Genomic DNA, 21,577 nt, shown 5'->3' with positions numbered 1-21,577 from the left:
CCAGGTCGCCAACGCAGAGGTTCCATTTCTTGACCCTGGCATTATAGTACCGAGCTATTCTCTGCTGGTAGGATGCGGTCCTGATGTATGTGAGGTCCCTTACTTCGTTGAGTAGATCGAGGTTGGTACGTAGCTCATCTTCATTCGTCTGATCACTGTATGCTTCTAGTCGCAGCGTAGGTACTTCAATCTCTGCAGGTATAACTGCTTCGGTGTCGTAGGTGAGGTTGAAGAGGGTTTCTCCCATGGCGGTCTTCTCCGTGGTCTAGTAGGCCCATAGAACACTGGGTAGCTCATCTGCCCATAACCCTTTAGCTCGGTCTAACCGTGCCTTCAGTCCGTGGAGGATGGCTCTGTTTGTGACTTCTGCTTGACCATTTGCTTGAGGGTGTGCGACTGAAGTAAAGTTCTGTCGGATCTCCATATCTTGGCATCAGTCTTAGAATTTGATGTCCTCGAACTGCTTGCCGTTGTTAGAGATCAGTACCCGAGGTAACCCGAAGCGGCACACAATGTTCTTCCAAAAGAAGTTTTGGACGTTCTGGGCTGTGATCGTTACAAGGGTTTCAGCCTTTACCCACTTGGTGAAGTAATCCATTGCTACTACTAAGAACTTCCTCCCGCCCGTTGCTGGCGGGAATGACCCGAGTAGATCGATGCCCCATTGTGCGAAGGGCCACGGGCTGGTGAGATACTTGAGGTCGACAGCAGGTTGGTGGTAAATATTGGCGTGTTTCTGGCATTTGTCACATTTTCTAACGAGCTCAATAGCATTTGCCTTTATTGTTGGCCAATAATACCCCTGTCGAAGTGCCTTTTGGGCGAGGGCCCTCCCCCCCAAGTGTCCGCCGCACAGACCCTCATGAGTGTCGCGGAGTACAAGCTCGGCTTTGGTAGGTCGCAAGCAACGCAAGTAGGGAAACGTATAGGATCTCCGGTATAGCCGTTCGTCTATCATGATGTATTTGGTTGCCTGGCGATACACCCTTCTAGCTGCATTGCGATCTGTAGGGAGGGTCCCGTGTAACAGGAAGTTCGCGAGCGGGTCAATCCAGCTTGACTCTGTTTGAACAACGGGAGCGACCTCCTCTGCCCCCCTGAGAATGCTAGGCCGAGGCAAGTCCTCTATGTACACAGTTCTCATGGTGATGTCGCTGGTGCTGGCTAACCTGGACAAGGCATCGGCCTCAGCGTTCTCCGACTAGGGATTTGTCTAATGAAGTGTGACTGGAAGTTGAGCAGGGCCTCTCTGACTTTGGCTAAGTAGGCGACCATGGTTGGTTTGGTTGGTTCGCGAGCTTCGTACTCACCAGTGACCTGGTTGACCACGTGCTGGGAATCGCTGCAGATAACGATATGCTTGACTTTTACTTCTCTGGCTAAGGCTAGTCCGGTTATCAATGCCTCGTACTCCGCTTCATTGTTAGATGCCGCGAACTCGAAGCATAGGCGTACTCCAGTTTCGTGCCACTTGGGCCGTGCAAAACTATTCTGGCTCCGCTGCCCTGTTGGTTCGAGGAGCCATCTACATGAAGGATCCAGGGCTCCTCATCCCAGATCGCGTTTGGCCTAGCTAGGAGAGATGCCACACTGGCTGCTACCTTACGAGGCTCGGACTGAACCGGCCTGGGAGCTTTAGGCTCACCCAAACTGGGGACCTCGTGCTCAACTGGCCTGGGAACTTCAGAGCTGAATGTGCACTCGGCGATGAAATCTGCTAAGGCATGGGCCTTAATGGCAGTTCGCGGCTTGTACTGGAGGTCGTACTCAATGAGCTCAATGGCCCACTTCGTCAACCGATCACAGACCTCGGGCTTAAGTAAGACTTGCCTCAGAGGTTTGTCGGTGAGGACGATAACAGTGTGAGCCTGGAAGTACGGGCGGAGCTTCCGAGCTACAATTACCAGGGCATATGCTAGCTTTTCTATCTCCGGATATCTCGTCTCTGCTCCCTGCAATACTTTACTAACATAATAGATGGGTTGGTGGACCCAATCTACTTCTTTTATTAGTACCGAACTAACCACTTCATCGCTTGCCGAGAGGTACAGTTCTAAAACATCGCCCTCCTCGAGCCGGGTTAAGGTCGGCACGCTAGCGAGGTATTTCTTGAGCTCGTCAAATGCGAGCTGGCAGTCTTGAGTCCACTCAAACCCTTTGCTCTTAATTTCCTTAAAGAATGGCAGACAACGGTCTGCCGACTTGGACATGAAGCGGCTCAGGGCGGCTATGCGGCCATTCAACCTCTGAACCTCTTTCAAATTCCGGGGTGGTCTCATATCTAAGATGGCCTTAATCTTATCTGGGTTGGCTTCAATGTCGCACCGGTTAACGATGTATCCTAGGAATTTTCCCGAGGTCACACCGAATACACACTTGTTTGGGTTCAATCTCATATTAAATTTATGCAAAATTTCAAAAACAGAATGCAAGTCTTGTATTAATTCATGCGAAAATTGAGTTTTGACGACCATGTCGTCTACATAGCATTCTACTTTCCTGCCAATTAATGGCGCAAACAACTTATTTACAAGCCTTTGAAAGGTTGCCCCTACGTTTTTCAACCCGAAGGGCATAACCTTGTTACAGTATAGACCGAACTCCGTGATGAAGGCAGTCTTTTCTTCGTCCGCTGGGTCCATCTTGATTTGGTTATAGCCCGAATAGGCATCTAAGAAACTCAGCAACTCGTGCTCTGAGGTTGCATCCACCAAATGGTCAATTATGGGGAGCGGGAAGCAGTCTTTTGGGCAGGCTCTGTTTAGGTCGGTGTAGTCGACGCACATGCGCCACTTGCTGTTAGCCTTCTTTACCAGAACGGGGTTGACTACCTAGCTCGGGTAATGGACTTCTCTTATGAAGTCAGTTGCGAGGAGCTTCTAAACCTCATCGTCAACTGTTTTCCACTGCTCCGGGGCTAGGTTGCATTTCTTCTGTCTAGCGGGCCTAACTATAGGATCAGTATTCAGCTTGTGAGTTATAAGGTCGGGGTCTATACCGGGCATCTCTGCCGTGGACCATGCAAAAATATCTAAATTTTGAAGTAAGAAATTTACCAATTCGGATCGTAGAGGTTCCTGGACGGAAGCACCGATTTGAAGCATTCGAGCTGGGTCTACGGCTGAGGTCGGAACAACGACTGTTTCTTCCGTGGGTGCAACTTGTTCTTCGCCTTGCTCTGTTGGCCGCTCCAGTTCGATGTCGTCGGCCACCTTGGTCTTTCCCTTTAGCGCGACGACATAGCACTTGCGGAACTCGAGCTGGTCGCCCCGTGCTACCCCCACACCAAAGTCTGTAGGGAACTTCATTGCCAAATGATAAGTGGAGACCACCACTCGTAGGACATGGGTGATCGGCCGACCTATTATGGCGTTGTATGGGGAGGTGGTTGCGACCACTAGGAAGTCGTGTTGAGTCTGACCACGCAGGGTCATGTGCCGACTTCCACAGGTACTGTCACTTTCCCAAGGGGCCTTACTTCTTCTCCGCTGAAGCCCACCAAAGGAGTGTTTGCGGGCTTCAAGTCGCTTCCCTGCAACTGAAGCTGGTCGAACGCGGCTTTGAAGAGAATATCCGCTGAGCTGCCTGAGTCAACGAGTATGCGCCTGACCTCGAAGTTGTTGATCCTCAGCTTTATCACAAGCGCATCGTCGTGAGGGTAGTGGACCCCTCGCGCATCATCCTCCGTGAAGAAAATTGGCTCTTCTGTCCTCGACCGCTTCGGAGGATTCTGTTCTTCCCTAGCAGCTTCACGAACTGACGTTCGAGCTACTGCTGAAGTACAACCCGCAACGATCGAGCCTCCCACTATCACGTGGATGGTGCCCCGAACCGGCCTCTCTTTTGGAGGCTGCCTCTGTGATTGTTCGGCCGGCCTGCTGTTCGACTCGGGAGCATCCTTACCATGCTCCCCTTGCTGACCTATCTTATTATTATTATTATTATTATTATTATTATTATTATTATTATTATTATTATTATTATTATTATTTTGTACAAAGTTCCTTAAATATCCGCGACGGATGAGCTCCTCAATCTCGCCGCGAAGGTTTTTACAACTCTCAGTACTGTGACCGTGATCTTTGTGAAAACTGCAGTACATATTCTTATTTCTCTCATTGGGATTCCCCCTCAAACGGGGTGGCCACTTCACATACGGGGTGTCCTTGATCGCCATCAGGATTTCGGCCTGTTTCGCGTTCAGTGGGGTGCATCAGTTCGGTCCGCTACAGGAGCTCGGAACGACTGACCCGGCTTTACCCCCTGAGCTGCATCTTTTTTCTTTTGACTGTCCCCTTGGCTGGAAGGCTCTCCTTCCCTTTTCCTCTTCTCTGGCGTGCCCTCGCCCTTCTGGTTGATCTCTTCCTCCGTGGCTATAAACCTGTCCGCGAGCTTAAGAAACTCGGTTATGGTAGCCGATTGGTTGACGACCATGTGCCATTTGAAATCTTTATGCGTCACGCCTTTCTTGGCCGCTGCGAGGCGCACGATGGGGTCCAGGCGTGGTATCTGCATGCACGCATCGTTGAACCGCTTGATATAGCCCTGGATGGACTCTCCCTTTCTCTGCACTATGTTGAGGAGGCTTTCTTCAGTTCGCGGGCACCGCTTGCTGGTGACGAAGTGGGACGTGAAGGCTTGCGCGAACTACGCCCAACTTCTTATCGATCCAGGTGCCAGGTTCCGGTACCATGTACGGGCTACTCCTCTGAAAGTGGTGGAGAAGGCCACACACATGCACGACTCACTGGCTCTTGCCAGGTGCATTTGCGACTGGAAGGCATCTACGTGATCATTTGGGTGGAACGACCCGTCATACTTGTCAAGAGGGGGGAGCTTGAAGTCTTTAGGCATTGGGACTGCCAGGAGTTCGGAAGACAGGGGCGACGGAACTGAAAGGAGGGGAGCCTTGACTTCACCCAAGCTTACCTCTTCTTTGCCTTCGAGCTCGGGCAGGTTGTGGGAGACAGACCGACGAGCTCGGCGGCGGCGTCTCTGCTTCTTGGCGGGCTCCACTTTTGTGCTGCTCACCTCCATACTGTTAGGAATGGTTTGCGCAGGAAGTAGCTCAGGCCGCTGGTGATGGCTGCGGACAGAGGGATCCTGCTTGGAGTCTGAGCCAGGATCTCGAACCAGTTCTCCAGGATTGGGGCTTCAAACTTTGACAGCCGAGGTGACGTAGACCTGGCGAGCTGGGGTTCCGACCTGACCGCCCGTGGCGAGGCCGGGGTGGCCGGTCTTTCTTGTCTGTCGCCAGAGGAGGCTTGGCTCTTAGGCGGGTTTCGAGAGGCTTCTCCTTGGCTAGAGGGGCGTTCGTTCTGGCGGCGAGACCTAGCTCGCTTTGAGGCTAGGTGCCGAGGAGGGAGCTACGGCTGCTGAAGCTGGGGTTGAGGCAGCTGGGGGAATTGCTGCTGGTAGTGATACTGGGAGACTTGGTGCAACACTTGCTGCTAGTAAATCTGGTGTTGCTGGAGTTGCTGCACTTGGGCTTGCATGGTCCGCATACATTGCATCAGATCATCGAGCTGGCTCTGGCTAGTCGCCAGAGGAATGATAGTTGGTTCAGTAAAGGTCGTTTCGACCGAGGAAGGTAGGGGAACACCCACAGGCGCCGTAGCTCGCGACATGTTCAGGCTGGGGACTCCGTCCACTGAGAGGGGAATGGTGAACTGCCGAATGCTGACCGTGGGAACCTGGGGTTGTTCCTTGGAGTTACCCATCTCCATGCTTCGTCCAACGTTGCTTGAGGAAGCCATGAGTGCCGAGTTTTCAGAGAAGAAAAAACTGTGAAGGTTTAGAGGAAGGCTTTTAGAAGCGTATTCCCACAGACGACGCCAAATGATGGTGCGCGATCCGGTCACTCCTATCTGGCACTTACGTAGCTCCTGGAAGGTCCCTGAGATGGAGAAGAAGAAGAATCCCTGGGGGCTTGCCCAACGAGAACACTCCGATGCTTAAGTTAGTATTCTACAGGAGAAGCAGGGAGAAGATGAAAGTTAAGAGTGCAGATAGCACGAGAGTAGAAGATGATACCTCCGTTCCTTGATACTAGCTCCTTATAACAGAAATCCGTTGCATTCGGCCCACTAGCCTCTGACAGGGCAGGTATAACCGCCACTGTCAGCCTACCGCATCCGTTACTGGTAGGGGCTGAGGTGGCATGCGCGGGGCCGTCATCGCAGGGTACGTGCCTGTCGGGTGTGAGGCACCCTCTAAAGGTGGCAGGCACGACGCTGTCTGACGAGGGATATGGCTGCTATCCCCAGATTTGTCGGGTACGGTGGTCGGGCAGGAGGTCTTTCTGCGATACGCCGAGTTACCCTTCCGCGAGTTACCCTGTGCCGGGCTATCTCGTAAGCGACGAGCTGCCCGTGGCAAGCTAAGCCGAGCTGTCTGGCTCGAGGTGTCTTTACCTCGGGTATCTATAGGCGGGTCGGTGTGTTCTTGTCTGGGAGAAGCTTCCTGAGGAGTGCTGACGCGACCCATTCCGAGCTATTTTGTAGCGAGCTCGTAATACTTCAGGATTACCTTTAATAGAATTGGTCCTTGGGATGACTTGTCTGCTTGGGAGCTTGGGCGAGCTAGTTCCCCTAGCTCGCGAGCTAAAGTTGCCTCGGAGTATCCCTCCAAAGGTAGCTCGGGGAACCTGGAGAAGCTCGTGTTGTGGCGAGCTTCTCCTTTTGCGAGCTATGATGTAGCGAACTGCTTTATGGGCCCGTCGCGTGGTCGCACTAGGCTACAATGCTGAGCTGTTGTTCGTGCTGAGTTAGTGTCCACGTGTCACTATTCCATAGGTCGGGTCAAATAGTCCTCCATCAATTAACCCTCTACATATCATAACAAAAAGAAAACTATCCATATTCAAATAATTATTGAAAAATTATTTTTGAAATTAATATTTCTTGAATTTTTAATAATTATTTAAAATATTAATATTTATTTTAATATCAATAAATATTAATAATTATTTTATTTAAAATATTATTATTTTAATAATTTTTTAAAATATATTAATATAAATAAATAAATATATATTTTTTAATAATTATTTAAAATATTAATAAATATAAATTTAACATTACAAACGCCGACGTAACGCTGATGTGGCTGCGTTTTTTCAATAAAGCTGGCCCATAGTGGCTTTTAGCGCGTTGAAGTGGGCTGATGCATCTCCATGTCGTGGGGTGGGTTTCAGTGGGGTTTCCCCAACAAATTTTCTACTGAAATGATCTACCTATTGTAGGCGTAGCGTGGTGGTTTTAACAAACAAGGGTCAAGTGGAGATGAGAACAACATGGATTCTACGGTATCAAGTTTTCACAAGTTGAAGTGTTGATGGGGATTCGGATTCTTTAGGCTTTAAAGTTCTAACATTGATTGTGGAAGCTTATTCCTTCCAAATTCGAAGACAGACCAGCTTGTGTAATCACGCTTTCCTGCGTTTACCCGATTAGACCCCTCCCTCTTTGTTATTAGAAAATCAGGAAAACGATGGGGAGCGAGAACGAACCAGCGAAGCTCCTTCTTCCTTACCTCCAGAGAGCCGATGAGTTGCAGAAACATGATCTCCTCGTCGCTTACTACTGTAAGCCGTCCTTTTTCTTCCACTTTTGGCTTAAAAAAATATCTCCAACCCTAATTCTTCCTTTTGGTGGAGTTTGTAACATTCTCTTTTTCCCTATTTTTTTTCTTAAATTTATTCTTGCCAGGTCGTCTATACGCGATGGAACGAGGGTTGAAGATCCCTCAGAAGGATCGCACGAAGATGACGAACTCACTCCTTATTTCACTCATGAATCAGCTAGAGAAGGTTAGACTTGGTTTAACTTTTAGTGGACATTCATCCATGTTAGGATTTATTGAGGGTTCGATCATGGATACTGTTTTTGCTTCTAAAGTTTTATTCTTCCTAATGTTACTTTATTCTAATTTCAATATGGCTATTGGGGAACTTAATATGGTTTTGACGTTGTTTGGAAGGGCAATTTGATGTTAAGTTATTAGTTTTTATTTGTTGAAACTGTGTGATTGGATCGCTGAAACTTCTCTATTGAAACCTGGGGGTAGAACTGAAACCATATCCAAATCTGCTTTAACTGCAACATCAATGAGCATTTTCATAAAGTTGATTCAGAATATGAATAGTCCATGGTTTTTTCTCGAATTCTCTCTAAAGGAGAAGAATGCTTTGAAGAACAGTCCCCATCACAAAAGATTGGGAATTTGGCAATGTTAACTTGAAGAATCTGGCTTTGCTCAGCAAATGACTGGAGGTTTCCCAATGAAAATGAGAAGTTATGACACAAGGTTGTTGCAAGTATTCATGGCATGTCAAGCAATGGATGGGATGCTGGATGTCTTTGTAGAGCTACCTTGGCTGCCCCCTGGAAGGCTATTCATGGAATTCTTCCTACCTGTCTAAATCCTATCAGGTATGACTTGGCTTTTGGTCGGAAAATCAGATTTTGTGAGGATGTGTGGATTGGGGATACCCCTGTAGGTGAGAGATTCTCTCTTCTTTTTGATCTTTCCAGGTTCAAGGGTAGGCCTTTTTTGAATTCCTAAGTCAGCACCCTCATCCTTTAGGGATGATTTGGAATTTTGGATTTAATAGAAACCTTAGAGAATCTGTAATTCCTAGTGTGTCTGAGTTGTTAGGCCTACTGAATTTAGTGTTCTTGGGAGAAGGTGGATCAGATTCTAGGGTTTGGGGCCCTAATTCTATTGGGTTGTTCTCTTGTAAATCCTTCTTACATTCCTTCGTAGCCACCTCCTCTTCTCCTTTTTTTCACAGTCAAGGAAATTTGGTTCTTTCCCATTCCCCTTAAAATTAGTGTTTTTTGTTGGGAAGTGTTTCATGGTTGTATTACATGTTGGTCAAGGAAATATGCCCTATTGGCGTATCTCCCTGTATCAATATTTTGAACCTTGATTAAATCCACTTTGGCTAACCTTCCAATCTATTACATGTTGATCTTTAGGATGCCACAAGTTGTGATTAAAAGAATTGAGAAGATCATGAGGGATTTCTTGTTGGAGCCTGGGGAGGAGAAAAATATCATTTGGTTAGGTGGGAAAAGGTGAGATAGTTGAAAGAGGAAGGGGGTTTAGAAATAGGAAATGTGAAGATGAAAAATGTGGCTTTGTTAAGTAAATTGCTTTGGAGGCTCCTTAAAGAAAATGAGAAATTGTGGACCAAAGTTATTTCATGTATCCATGGGTCGTCAAGATTCAAGCAATGGCTGGGATGCGGGCTGCTTGCATAGAGCTACTTTGGCTGCTCCTTGGAATGCCATCCATGAAATACTTCCTTTGCTTCTACCCTTTAGGTATGATTTGGTTTCGGGTCAGAAAATCAGATTTTGGGAGGACATTTGGATTGGGGATTCCCCCTTGTCCAAGGTGTTCCCTTCCCTTTTTGCTCTCTCCAGCTTCAAAGGAAAACCCATTTATTTTCTCTTCCTCCTCACTTTCAAATCTGAATTGGAATCTGGGTTTTGTTAGAAATTTGAGAGAATCTGAATTTTATAGTGTCTCTGCTTTGGTTAATTTGCTGAACTCTATGGTCTCGGGGGGCGGTGGTTCAGACTCTAGAGTTTGGGCACTCAATGAGTCAGGGTCTTTGCTGGGAACTGCCTAACACAGGGTTCTATTGAGGAACCACCTCCTGAAAAGAGAGAGAGAGAGAGAGAGATTATGTTCTGTTACATTATTGGGGGTCAGTTCTCAGTTCCTGTTACATTCAGTTATGCCACCCTGTCATTAGTTAGACCAGAGAACTGACATGGAGTTCTTCTTTTGTAGGTCTTGAGTTTGGGCTGGCTATTTCCATACACCGGCCTGGGTTCAGTGCAGCTTGTCCAAACAATCCCCTGTCAAGACAGACCTTGGCCTCAAGGTCAAGATGGGGAAACTGGTGGTGGAGTTGGATATAAGGGCTCCCATGTTGCAGTTGCATCTTCCTTGGGTAGTTGATACCACACTACCAGAGCTTCCTGTTCCACATGTTGTCCTTCTTTACCCAATGAAAATCAATAATGGACTGTGGCTCTGTGACAGAGCAATCGTCACAGAATCCCTGCATTTGCACTTATCTTCAAACCTTAATCTCTCGGTTTTCTTCCTTATTTCCTTCATCTCCTCCTTCCCATTAACTTCTGCTATTTCCTTTTCCTTTATGTTCTCCTTTTTTTACGCCCCCAACTTCTGCTAACCATGGCTTGAAGTTCGTTAGCAACTCTTACCTTCTGGCATAATGATCATTTGCTTTTTTCCTTTCTCGAACCCTTCTTCAAGCGACACAAACCATCCTTTTGCATTCCTCCTCCTTACTGCATAGTATTCTTTATTCCTAGATCTGAACATGTCTTTCCAATCCAGCTTCCAACTTACATTCGTTGCACCATCCAGAAAACTTTGAAACCAGAACGCCGCCTCTCCTACTAACATAACTGTACCTTTCCTGCCTTATCGAATTTTAACTATAAGCTCTTTATTCTGGAATAGCTCCTCCATCAGAAATTCCTTCATTCTCTGTTATGATAGCATGACAGCATCATGGATAGAGAAGAAGCAGCTGATTCTCCCTCAGCAAGCTTCTCCTCTTCCAGACCAAACCCTTTTCATTAGATCTTGCAAGCACAACAGATATTCAGTCTCCAGAACACCATTATCTGTATGAAGAAAACGAAGATGAGAAACAGCAGCACTCCATCGCCCTCCTTCAGACGCTCTTTCAACTAAGTGATGTTAGAAAATAGAGGGGCTGAGCCTCTATTTTTGTTCTAGAAAAGAAGACAAAAAAAAGAAAAGGGTGGAAGAAGAATATGTGTTGATCGGATAAAATTGCTTATCAGTTCAATTTTTGAAGTCTTTGAGGTTCAAGGCAGTATACATGTTGATTGGACCCTAACAAATGAGAAATTAATAAAAAGAAACTAGCATTTTAACTTAAACTGAACAATTTAGTTTAATAATGTCTATTTTATATTATATTATTAAAAAGTAAAGAATATAAAAGTAGCCAAGAACGCTATGCAAAAAATATCATGGCGTTTAAGCGAGGTGACCCTTTTTTTTTGAGAAAAGTTATCAATTTTATTGAAGAAAGGAGAGGTACACAAGAGTGTGTACAAATACAAGAGAGGGGCGAGTCCCCTGAGAATTACACAGGAGGGCAGGAATCACAGTACAGAGACTCTAGAATAACTCGTAATTTTGCTAGACCATTTGCCATTACATTTAGTTCCCTTGGGATCCAGGTTAGAGAAACATTTAAAGGAGCCAGGAGGTCCCTTGCCTCTGATACGAAGTGACTAAGTCTCCAAGGTCCAGTTTGCTGTTGTTCCAACCATCTTATAGTATTGGCTGAGTCACCTTCAATTGAGAAGCTTTGGATACCCAGTTTGCTGACTAGGCGAATCCCTGTTAGAGCTGCTAACACTTCTGCCTTTGTTTAAGTGAGGTGACCCTCCATGACTGCCTTATCACCTTGGCATTGCCTAGGCGCCTGCATGGGTGTTGACTTAACAATTATGGCTTGGTGTAATAGTAAAATATTGGGCTAGCAACTATGAGAACACAGGTCCAAGTCTGAGCACAAAAAATGCCAAAGGTTAGGACCGACATTTGGTAATGGTCTTTTCTGGAACTGTTGGCATTCAAAATCCTAATGAAATGGACTGAGATTTGCTTTGAGTATGGATAATGCAATAAAAGGGAACAAAGATATGGATTCTCACTAGGGGCATATGAAAGACAATTTCTGCAGGTTCTTTTGCCTAGTGTTTTTTTTTGACCTGCCATACCAGTGAACACGGTCGCAAATCACAATTCCAGTTCGGGTCAACCTCTAACCTGCCATATTACGATAAACTGCTGACTGGTCAATGACCCATTTCTCTGGGTGGTTGGACATTAACCTGTCTTACCAGTTTAATGGGTTATTGGGTTTTTTCGTGTTATTTACTTTTGAAACCTTCCTGGATGGTTGAACCACTGACCAATTGACCTGGAGGGAAAAGTGGTTCAGCATCCAGGCCGGGTTTTAAAACATTGTTATTGCCTTGATGTTAAGTGATCAGTTGTTAATATAGCTGTCCACAACAACCACTGAACTTTGGTGGGGGCATGTAGGGACTAGATCCACTGCCACAAAAGGAGATTGCCTATTTGAAAATGAAGTAGATCTTAAAAGATAAGGCACCTGCACACATTTTTCAGATTCAAAAATAGAGTTTTGTTTAAGTTTACTTCTAGCAATTTCTTGCATCCAAAAATGGTTAAAATGTTTCTTTTGTTCTCAAGAGTGTTTTTTGTACCACAAATGTCTTTTGTTGGTCATGGGTTCCCCAGTGGCTGAAGTATACACAGTTTTGGGCAATGAGGTGACATGGGTTCCCCATTTCAGAATAGGTCTTTTTGATTGGGAAGTTCAAGAAGCTACGAGGTTGTTGGAAACTTTACATGTTCAGAACATTGACTACAATCAGGATGACCAGTGGAATTGGGTCTGGTCCAAAAAGGGTATTTTCTCAGTAAAATCTATGGCCAGTAGACTCAGTAGTAGAGTGACAGTGGGGGACTTCCCTGCTGAGCAGGTTTGGAATTCAATTTGCCCATCAAAAGTTAATTTCCTTGTCTGGACAATAGCCTTAAACAAATGTCTGTCCAGAACTAATCTTGAAAGAAGAGGATTGCAGATCCCGGATAAGTCTTGTGTCCTTTGTGATGATCATCTGGAGTCTACAGATCATCTCTGCATTCATTGCCCATTTGCTGCCCAGGTGTGGTATCACTTCTTGAAGGTTGTGGGGGTATGTTTGGTCATGCCTAAATTGGTTAAGGATTTGCTCTGTAGTTGGAAGCTCAGTAATTTGAAGAAAAGAGGGAAGCTGGTCTGGATTTCCATCCCGACAGCAGTGATTTGGGCTATTTGAAACAACAGAATTTTTAAACAAAGAGTGAGAGGGCCTGAGGAAATAGTTCAGATGGCTGTTGGTAAACTGATTTCTTGGATTTCAGTCACCCCAGAATTCAGACATTTAAATGTAACTCAGTTACTAAGAAATCAGTCAATTTGGTGCTTGTAATGGGGGGGGGGGGGGTCTCAGGCTTGCCTTGTTGGCAGGTTCTGTTTTGTACTTTTAATAATTTGATTTAATAAATTTATCTTACCTTTTAAAAAAAAAGTCTTTTGATGGTCATTTCATTTTATTTTTATTTTCTAGCTCTGAATTTGAAATGCAATTATTAAAGGACGTTTTTTTATCAGAGCAATTATTAAAGGACATACACCATTAGAAAATTTTGTTGGTGTTAATTAAGTTGGATGAAACCTCAATGATAGGAGTCATTGCGAGTACTGACTTCCTACTGTTCTGAGACTTGCTACTTGCTACTTTCATAATCTGTTGTCCCCTACTTCAACATTTCCTTGTAAGGATCATAGGTACTTCTGACATGCAAAATATATTTGTGCCAAATTTTTTTTTGGTCAAGGTCAACTGCTATTAATCTTGTATTATTTGAATGAACTTAATTTTATTTCCTTTCATTCCCACAGGACAAGAAGTCACTGAATCTGGGACCTGAAGACAACTTGCATTTGGAAGGATTTGCCTTAAATGTTTTTGCAAAGGCAGATAAGCAGGACCGCGCTGGGCGAGCTGACCTGTATGGCAAGCAGTAGTTTGTCTAAGATATGACACTTTGAAATTTCTTATAGAGTATACAGATATGGTCTATGATTATTGATAAAAAGAAGGCACGCGACTGTTATAGTGATACATATGACTAAATATCTGAGAATACTATAAGATGTGACATACAACTACTTATAAAAAAAGATATGACATACGACTCCTTTAACATGACCTATCCATCTAGTTGTTTTTCAGCTCGATCTTAAGGTTGGAGAGTGAAGTTTGTCCAGAGGAGGTTCCATAGTTGGAGAATTAACAATGACATTTGGAGAAAGCTAGTTAACCAGCATACTTTATTGCTTCAATTTGTACGAATGATCGGAATCTTGCACTTTAGTTCCCAGATCTCTCTAAATTAGTTTTGGAGAATGTTGGGAATCATAAATATTCACAGGATGTGTTTGTCATGGAGCTTAGGGACAAAACTAAACACTCAATATCTTATTTGTATTTGCACAAATCCTTGCTTATATTTCATATTTTGTAATCTAACGGTCTGTGGCACTCTGTGCCCATGATAGGGACAAAACTAAACACTCGTTATCTTATTTGTATTTGCACACAATCCTTGCTTATATTTCATATTTTGTAATCTAAAGGTCTGTGGCACTCTGTGCCCTTGACTTAGCATTGTTATACTGATTCCAATTACATTATTGTTAGGTTAAGTAGGAGCTTATATAATGTAGTTATACAGGAAAGAATAAAATAAAATGGTGACTGATTCATCAAAATCCTGGGATAGGATGGCTCTTGATAGAGAACAATGGCGGGACAGGATTCTTGTAGCCAATTGAGTAGTTGGGATTAAGGGTGAGTTGAGTTAGTTGAGGATGGTTTAATGTCCTTGTTAGTTCGTGAGAAGGTGAGAGAGCAAGAAGAGAAACAATAGTTCAGATCTGTTAGGGTTGATCAATGTGATCGAACCAACCCAAAAAGAGAGTATTTATATTAAACTGATGTGAATGGACAAGATTGTCCTTACAAAGGAAATAGAAGAGCTGTACACATACACGCCTATTAAAGTACAATAAAGAAGAATAAAGATACAATAAAATTACAAAACTACCCTTTGTCTTCTCTACACTCCCCCTCAAACTGATACTGGGGGTATAAGCATTAGTTTGTCCACAAGAAAATTGTGTCGGGCTTTGGTCATAGCTTTGGTGAAGAGATCTACAAGTTGTAGGCCCAACAAAACATGTGGGAGAGAGATGTGGCCCGCGTGTAGAAGGTTACGAATAAAGTGGCAATCCACCTCAATATGTTTAGTGTGCTTAGGAAATACAGGATTGGTTGCAATCTTGATTGCACTCATGTTGTCAGCAAACAAAGGAGTAGCAGATTAGTGATCAATGTCCATGTCATGAAGTAGAGCCTTAAGCCAGACTATTTCACTGCATACTGAGGACATGGCTCTATACTCTGCTTTAGTAGATGACTTGGAAATAGTTCGTTGTTTCTTGCATTTTCAAGAAATCAGAGAATCACCAAGGAATTTACACTAGCTAGTAGTCGAGCGATGAGTCAGGACAACCTGCCCAATCAGAATCTGCATTAGCTCGGAGTTGAGTGGAGGAAGAAGATGAGAAAAATAATCCATGTGATAGAGTGCCCTTGACATAACGAATAATCCGGAGAACTACAGAGAAGTGGGGCTAACGTGGAGCAGATACAAACTGACTCACAAGCTGGACTGCATAGGAAATGTTCGGTCTAGTCATAGTTAGGTAGATAAGACCACCTACAAGCTGTTGATATAAAGTAGCATCAGGGAGAAGTTCATCCTCATCTTTACTCAGCTTATAGTTAAGCTCTAGAGGTGTATCCACTTGTTTAGAATCAGTCAAGCGAGCAAGAGTCACCAAGTTAGAGGCATATTTTTGTTGGTTGACAAAATAACCTTGATGGCATCGTTGAATTTCAAGCCCAAGAAAATAGGTGACTGGCCCAAGATCTTTCATTTTGAGAAGAAGCTTCAGTTTAATGCCGTCCACATCATCTCCAGTGATACGAATATTATCAACATATACCAAAAGAAGAGTCAACCCCTGAGCTGACTTGAGAGTAAAAAGGGAGTAATTTGAAGCACTCTATCGAAAACCAGCCTCTAACACTACTGTACGAAAGCGGTCAAACCAAGCTCGTGGAGCTTGTTTAAGACCATATAGAGATTTCTTCAGTTTACACACCAAAAAAGGATTGCCACAATATTCGGGAGGTGGTTTCATATAAACTGTTTCTTGTAAATGGCCATGGAGAAAGGCATTCTTGACATCCATCTAGTGAATTGTCCGTTGTTTAAGAGCAGTAATGGCCAAGAATAAATGAACTATTGTCATTTTAGCCACAGGAGCAAAAGTTTCATCATAGTCAATTCCATATTCTTGCTTGTAGCCTTGAGCAACCAAATGGGCCTTATATCTGTCTAGAGTACCATTTGATTTGAGTTTCACGTTGTAAACCAATCAACTACCGATGATGGAGGCATCTGGGGGAGGAGAGACAAGCTCCTAGGTATCATTCTCCAATAAGGCCAGAACTTCTCAATCCATAGCATCTTTCCAATGCTTAATTGCTACAACCTGGTTGTAAGACTTAGGAATATCTGTGGATGACAAAACAATTGAGAAGGAGCTATGACTAGAAAAGAAGCATAGCAGTTAGGTGGACGAGAAGTACGAGATGATCGACGCAAAGGAATAAATGAAGGTAAATCCTTGGGATGAGAAGGGGAACTTGCAATAGTAATAGATGGAGAGGAGTGACCAGTCACTGTTGCTGGAAGTGGAGGAGGCATAGGTGATGGGCGAGCTGGATGCTTCCTAGAATAAACTTGAAGTGGTTGAGATGGAGGAGAATCACCTGCAGAGACAAAGTGATGCATAATAGAAATGAATGGTGCAGGCAATTTACTAATATGTTCAAAGAATGAAAGGTTCTCAAGAAAGATGACATTGCGAGAAATACACAATCTACGGGCTTTGGGATAATAACAGAGAAAATCCTTGTGTTCCATACTATATCCCATGAAAGCACACATAGCTGATTGAGCTGTTAGCTTGGTGCATTCATGGGGTGGAAGATGGACAAAGCAAACACAACCAAAGACACGAAGTATGAATAGATTTGGCGAGCGATGAAACAAGGATCGATGGGAAGAAGAATTTCCAAGGATAGATGTAGGAAGAATGTTGATGAGGTGAATAGCTGTGCGGGTTGCCTCCACCCAAAAGGTAATGGAAACATGGGAGTCTTGTATTAAGGATCTCACCATCAATGTAGCGATTCTTGCGCTTAGATACCCCATTCTGTTGAGGAGTACCTGGGCAAGATCTTTGGGATTGAATGCCATGTTTGAGACTTTGAGATAGGTTTGAAATTCACCATCCTCACCATCATAGTACTCTCCCCCTGAATTTGACCTCAAAATGCTTATAGTGCTTTTAAACTAGGTCATTACCATAGCATGGAAGTTCTTAAAAATGGAGAAAACCTCTAATTTCTTTCGAAGAAAATAAACCCATGTGTATTGAGTATAGTCATCAATAAATAATACAAAATATTTATAACCCAAGCGTGAAAGAACCGGAGACGACCACACATCACTGTGAATAAGGTAAAAAGGTGTAGAAGCATGTTTAGTAGAATATGGAAAAGGTAAAACATGACTTTTACTATAGCAACAAGTTAAACAGGATTTATCAACATTCTTAAATGAAGAAGCAGTCATAGGCAAACAACTAGAAAAAAATAAGTAATCCAAGTTTTTAGCATGAGTGTGAACCAAATGTCTATGCCATAAGTGCCACACAAGAGGTAGTAGAAAAACTAGAAGTAGTAGTCAGGTGAAGCTCTCTTATTCTCAAATTCCAGAGCAAACAGTCTTCCAAGCCTACGCTCCTTCCCCTTCAGCTCCCAAGTGTGCTAGTCCTGGATAAAACAACCATCATGGGTAAATAAAACATTATTACCATCATCAACAAGTTGCCCAACAGAAATAAGGCTAGTAGTCAACTTATGCATAAAGAAGGTTTTGGGAAGATGTAAAGGTTTGGACTCAAAAGTGGACAAAAATAAATCATTACACCCACATACAAGAAGAGAATCACCATTAGAAGTAATAATATGGTTGACAGAGGTGTAAGGTTTAGAAAACTGACCAAAGGAGGCCCTAGAATCAATGAACCACATGTGAAAAGGAGAGGAACACAAATAAGTAGACTTACCAGCTAGTCCAATAGCAGAAAAAGCAGAGGAAATAGCTAAGGACATGAGCTCACGAATCTTTTCTTCAATCAAATTTCCCTATACATCTGGTTTGTGAGCTGATGAAGGGGAGGCAGTATCAGTAGAAGTTGGTTCAGCCGAGGCATGATAAGCCTTATGTTGTATTTTCTTGGGAGGCCTGGTTGGGCATTTCACTATAATGTGTTCCTGCTGTTTGTAGTAGGTGCAAAAATCACAGAGAGTCTCCAAGAGAGTCTCCAAGAGAGTCTCCAAAAGAGTCAAACTAAGAGAAGAAACCTCTTACAGTCAAAAGAGAGTCTCCAAGATACAATAATAGTTGAAAACTGAGAACACAGTCCAGAAAAGGAAAGAATGGTTGCTGCCGCCCAGAAGAGATGTATAGATCCCTCTCAATTCTTCTCTGTTATCAATGAAACTTTTAGAAGATGATAAGGAGGACTAGGCGACACTTCCTTTCAATTTTCACTGCAAACGGATGTCTTTTGAGAGAGATCTAATGAAATCTCTCTTACTAGATGCACAAATCACAGAAAACTGGTTCCTGGAGTGATCAAAACAGTCCAGAACCAATCGGCAATGACGATTGCTCTCAAACTGATCAAGAAAGAGGAGAAATGGATCAGAGAGCAGCCTGCTCTGATACCATGTCAGTTCGTGAGGAGGTGAGATAGCAAGAAGAGAAACAATAGTTCAGATCTGTTAGGGTTGATCAATGTGATCGAACCAACCCAAAAAGAGAGTATTTATATTAAACTGATGTGAACGGACAAGATTGTCCTTGCAAAGGAAATAGAAGAGCTGTCACTAATGTACACGCCTATTAAAGTACAATAAAGAAGAATAAAGATACAATAAAATTACAAAACTACCCTTTCTTTGATTCTTCTCTACAGTCCTGTGGGTGGGACCCATTGAGTGTTGGTTGTTGGCTTCTTGACCTTTTTCATGACTGCCATGTCCACTGAAATGCATTTTATAAGATGAAACCTTTGATAATCCTTTTATAAGAAATTGACTTTTTTTGTTACTAAGTATGTTATACTTTTTACAGGAATACAGCAAAAACCTTTTATGCTGCTAGCATCTTCTTTGAGATTCTTAACCAGTTTGGTGAACTCCAACCTGATGTGAGTTTGGAACCATGTTTTTTTTTTGGTGCTAATATGGTGTTTCTTTACCAAGTTCTAAGGTTTAGAAAGAATAATTATCTTATACTGTAGGTTGTGATAATTCTGATATTCTCTGACAAATTGTATTATCATCACTAGGTTTTTTTTGAATAATTTACACAGTTGTGTACCCTTTCCTTTGACAGCTTGAGCAAAAACAGAAGTATGCTGTATGGAAAGCAGCAGATATAAGGAAGGCATTGAAAGAGGGGCGGAAACCTGAACCTGGCCCTCTTGGTGGTGATAAAGATTTATCAATCCCATCAAGTACCCCAAATGGTGCATATGTATGTTTCTGAACTAGCTTTTATCTCAAATTAGTTTGGTCGAATTATGTGCTGATTAAATAGACTTCATAAGGGGAATGTGATTTCTTGCCCAAGTAGGAAGCTATTGATGGACAAAAAATAGTTTCATATTCCGCTCTTCCAGTGTTCACTGCTAAATATAAGTAAGCCATGTATATTTACAGAACTAAAAAATTATATAAATATTTATTTGTAAGTAGAAAAAGGAGAAACCAGAAGATTTTTCTTTTCAATACTGCAGCTTTTAAGGTTGTATTGTTGTATAAAAGAAGAAACTATATAAATGACATGGCCATTTTGAGTTGAATGCCCAGTACATAATGTCATCCAAAAATCCTGTATATTTCATCTTTGCATAATTCCTTGCAACTTAAAGTTGAGGGAGCACATGATTGCATTGCTGGTAATGTGGCTCATAAATCGTATTTTCTTTTGCATCAGTCCCAAGTGATCACTTGTTTGGCACTTTTTATCATTTAAAAGTTGTAAGAATGTCACAAATAAAGACTGCTTCAAAGGCTTTGTTTCTTGAGGAAATAGATATCTTGATTTTACTTTCACAAGATCCTTATTGTTCAGAATTGATCTAGCTGTGAGATTGTCACATTCAGTGAGATTGTAATCCAGTTTTTCTTTTTCTTTTTTTTTTACTTATTTATTTTGAAGTAAAAATTGTAAGCTAGGAGTAGACCCACGAATGCTCTCTTAAGAAGGGGTTTGGAACAGTTACTCAAACCTGGCTTCACAAAGACAAGTTGGTTGTACTGAAAGATGGTGCATATAACCTTTATGATTCTTATAGGGAAAATTAATCAGCTCTGGTTTGAGGAACTTAGGCATTAACTTGTTTTGTGAGTTATGTTTCCAGTTATACTTTGTGTTATGTCCTAGAGAACATGATATAGACTAACCTATTGAGTAGTGAGTTTAATTGAAATGTTTCTTTTCATGCTCTGGCCCTATCAGTTTAGTACCAGATGACATCTTTGGAAGTAAATTATATGACCTTTGAAGTCCCAGTTGTTATGGAGAAACAATGTTATTGAATATTCTCTAACTAGTGTAACTTTGTTCAGGATCTCGGATATGAACCCGATTCATCTTACCATCCAGGCCCAGGATCTGATGCACTTGCTCCCATCCACCATGATTTTAACCATCAACCTTCTGTTAATCTGAGACCACCTCCCACTTACCCAACTGCTGATGGCGTTTCAGATGAGTTCCACCAGCCTCCACTGTCTAGCAGACAAGAAGGTCACATGCAGGAAAGTTCTGCTTACCCTCCGCCACCTCCACCAGTTAGTAGACAAGATAACTCTGCTTACCCTCAGCCACCTCCACCAGTTAATAGACAAGAAAATTCTGCATACTCTCAGCCACCTCCACCAGTTAATAGACAAGATAATTCTGCTTACCCTCAGCCACCTTCACCAGTTAATAGGCAAGAAAGTTCTGTTTACTCTCAGCCACATCAACCTTATCAGCACGAACCCCAGAATCCATTTCCACAAACCTACCCTTCACATGAAAGTGCACCATCTTCCTACTCTTATCCCCATTTCCAATCTTATCCTAGCTTTACTGACAGCAGCCTTTCAACAATTCCGTCACACTATCCTTCTTATTATCAAGGCTCTGATGCTTCCTTCTCTCACCAGTCATCTCCTCCTGTTTCAAACTATTCATCATCAGCTCAATACACTTCTGGTAGCAGGAATGCAACCAATGCAGAACCATCACCAACTCCTGCTCAAGTGTTCCATTATGACAGTAATTATGAGCCACCACCTGAAAAGATTGCTGAAGCACACAAGGCTGCGAGGTTTGCTGTTGGGGCTTTGGCATTTGATGATGTACCAGTTGCAATTGATTTCCTGAGAAAATCACTTGAACTATTGACAAATCCGTCAGCAAGTCAATAAGCTTAGTGCTTAATCTTTGTTTGCCTACTTTCCAATTTCCGTATTGCTGTTTTATGTATGATTAGATTTTTGTACAGGCGGGTTGATATTTGCTGGAAAATGTTCAACTGCATCTTCTTTATTTATTGACACATTATGTAAAGCTAGATTTTTTTTTCTTTTTTTTTTCACATGAATGAAAGACAGTTGCATCCCTTTATTCTCAGTATCTAATTTGTCGC

At 43.0% G+C, this 21,577-nt stretch overlaps 1 protein-coding gene across 1 annotated transcript; it reads left to right on the top strand.

The window, feature by feature from the left end:
• The first annotated feature begins 7,152 nt into the window (after positions 1 to 7,152).
• On the top strand, positions 7,153 to 21,564 carry EXT-LIKE (hydroxyproline-rich glycoprotein family protein). Its single transcript, XM_019197198.2, has 6 exons — positions 7,153 to 7,585; positions 7,710 to 7,810; positions 13,565 to 13,674; positions 19,006 to 19,081; positions 19,270 to 19,410; positions 20,508 to 21,564. Exons 1-6 carry the CDS (start codon positions 7,492 to 7,494, stop codon positions 21,354 to 21,356), a joined length of 1,371 nt encoding a protein of 456 aa, XP_019052743.2. The 5' UTR covers positions 7,153 to 7,491; the 3' UTR covers positions 21,357 to 21,564.
• Positions 21,565 to 21,577: the final 13 nt, after the last annotated feature.

The sequence above is a fragment of the Nelumbo nucifera genome, chromosome 1 (assembly GCF_055504915.1).
Source record: "Nelumbo nucifera cultivar China Antique chromosome 1, China Antique-T2T, whole genome shotgun sequence".
In the NCBI taxonomy this organism is placed as follows: Eukaryota; Viridiplantae; Streptophyta; class Magnoliopsida; order Proteales; family Nelumbonaceae; genus Nelumbo; species Nelumbo nucifera.
Note: the sequence above shows the minus strand (reverse complement) of the source record. Positions and strands in the feature narration are given on the sequence as shown.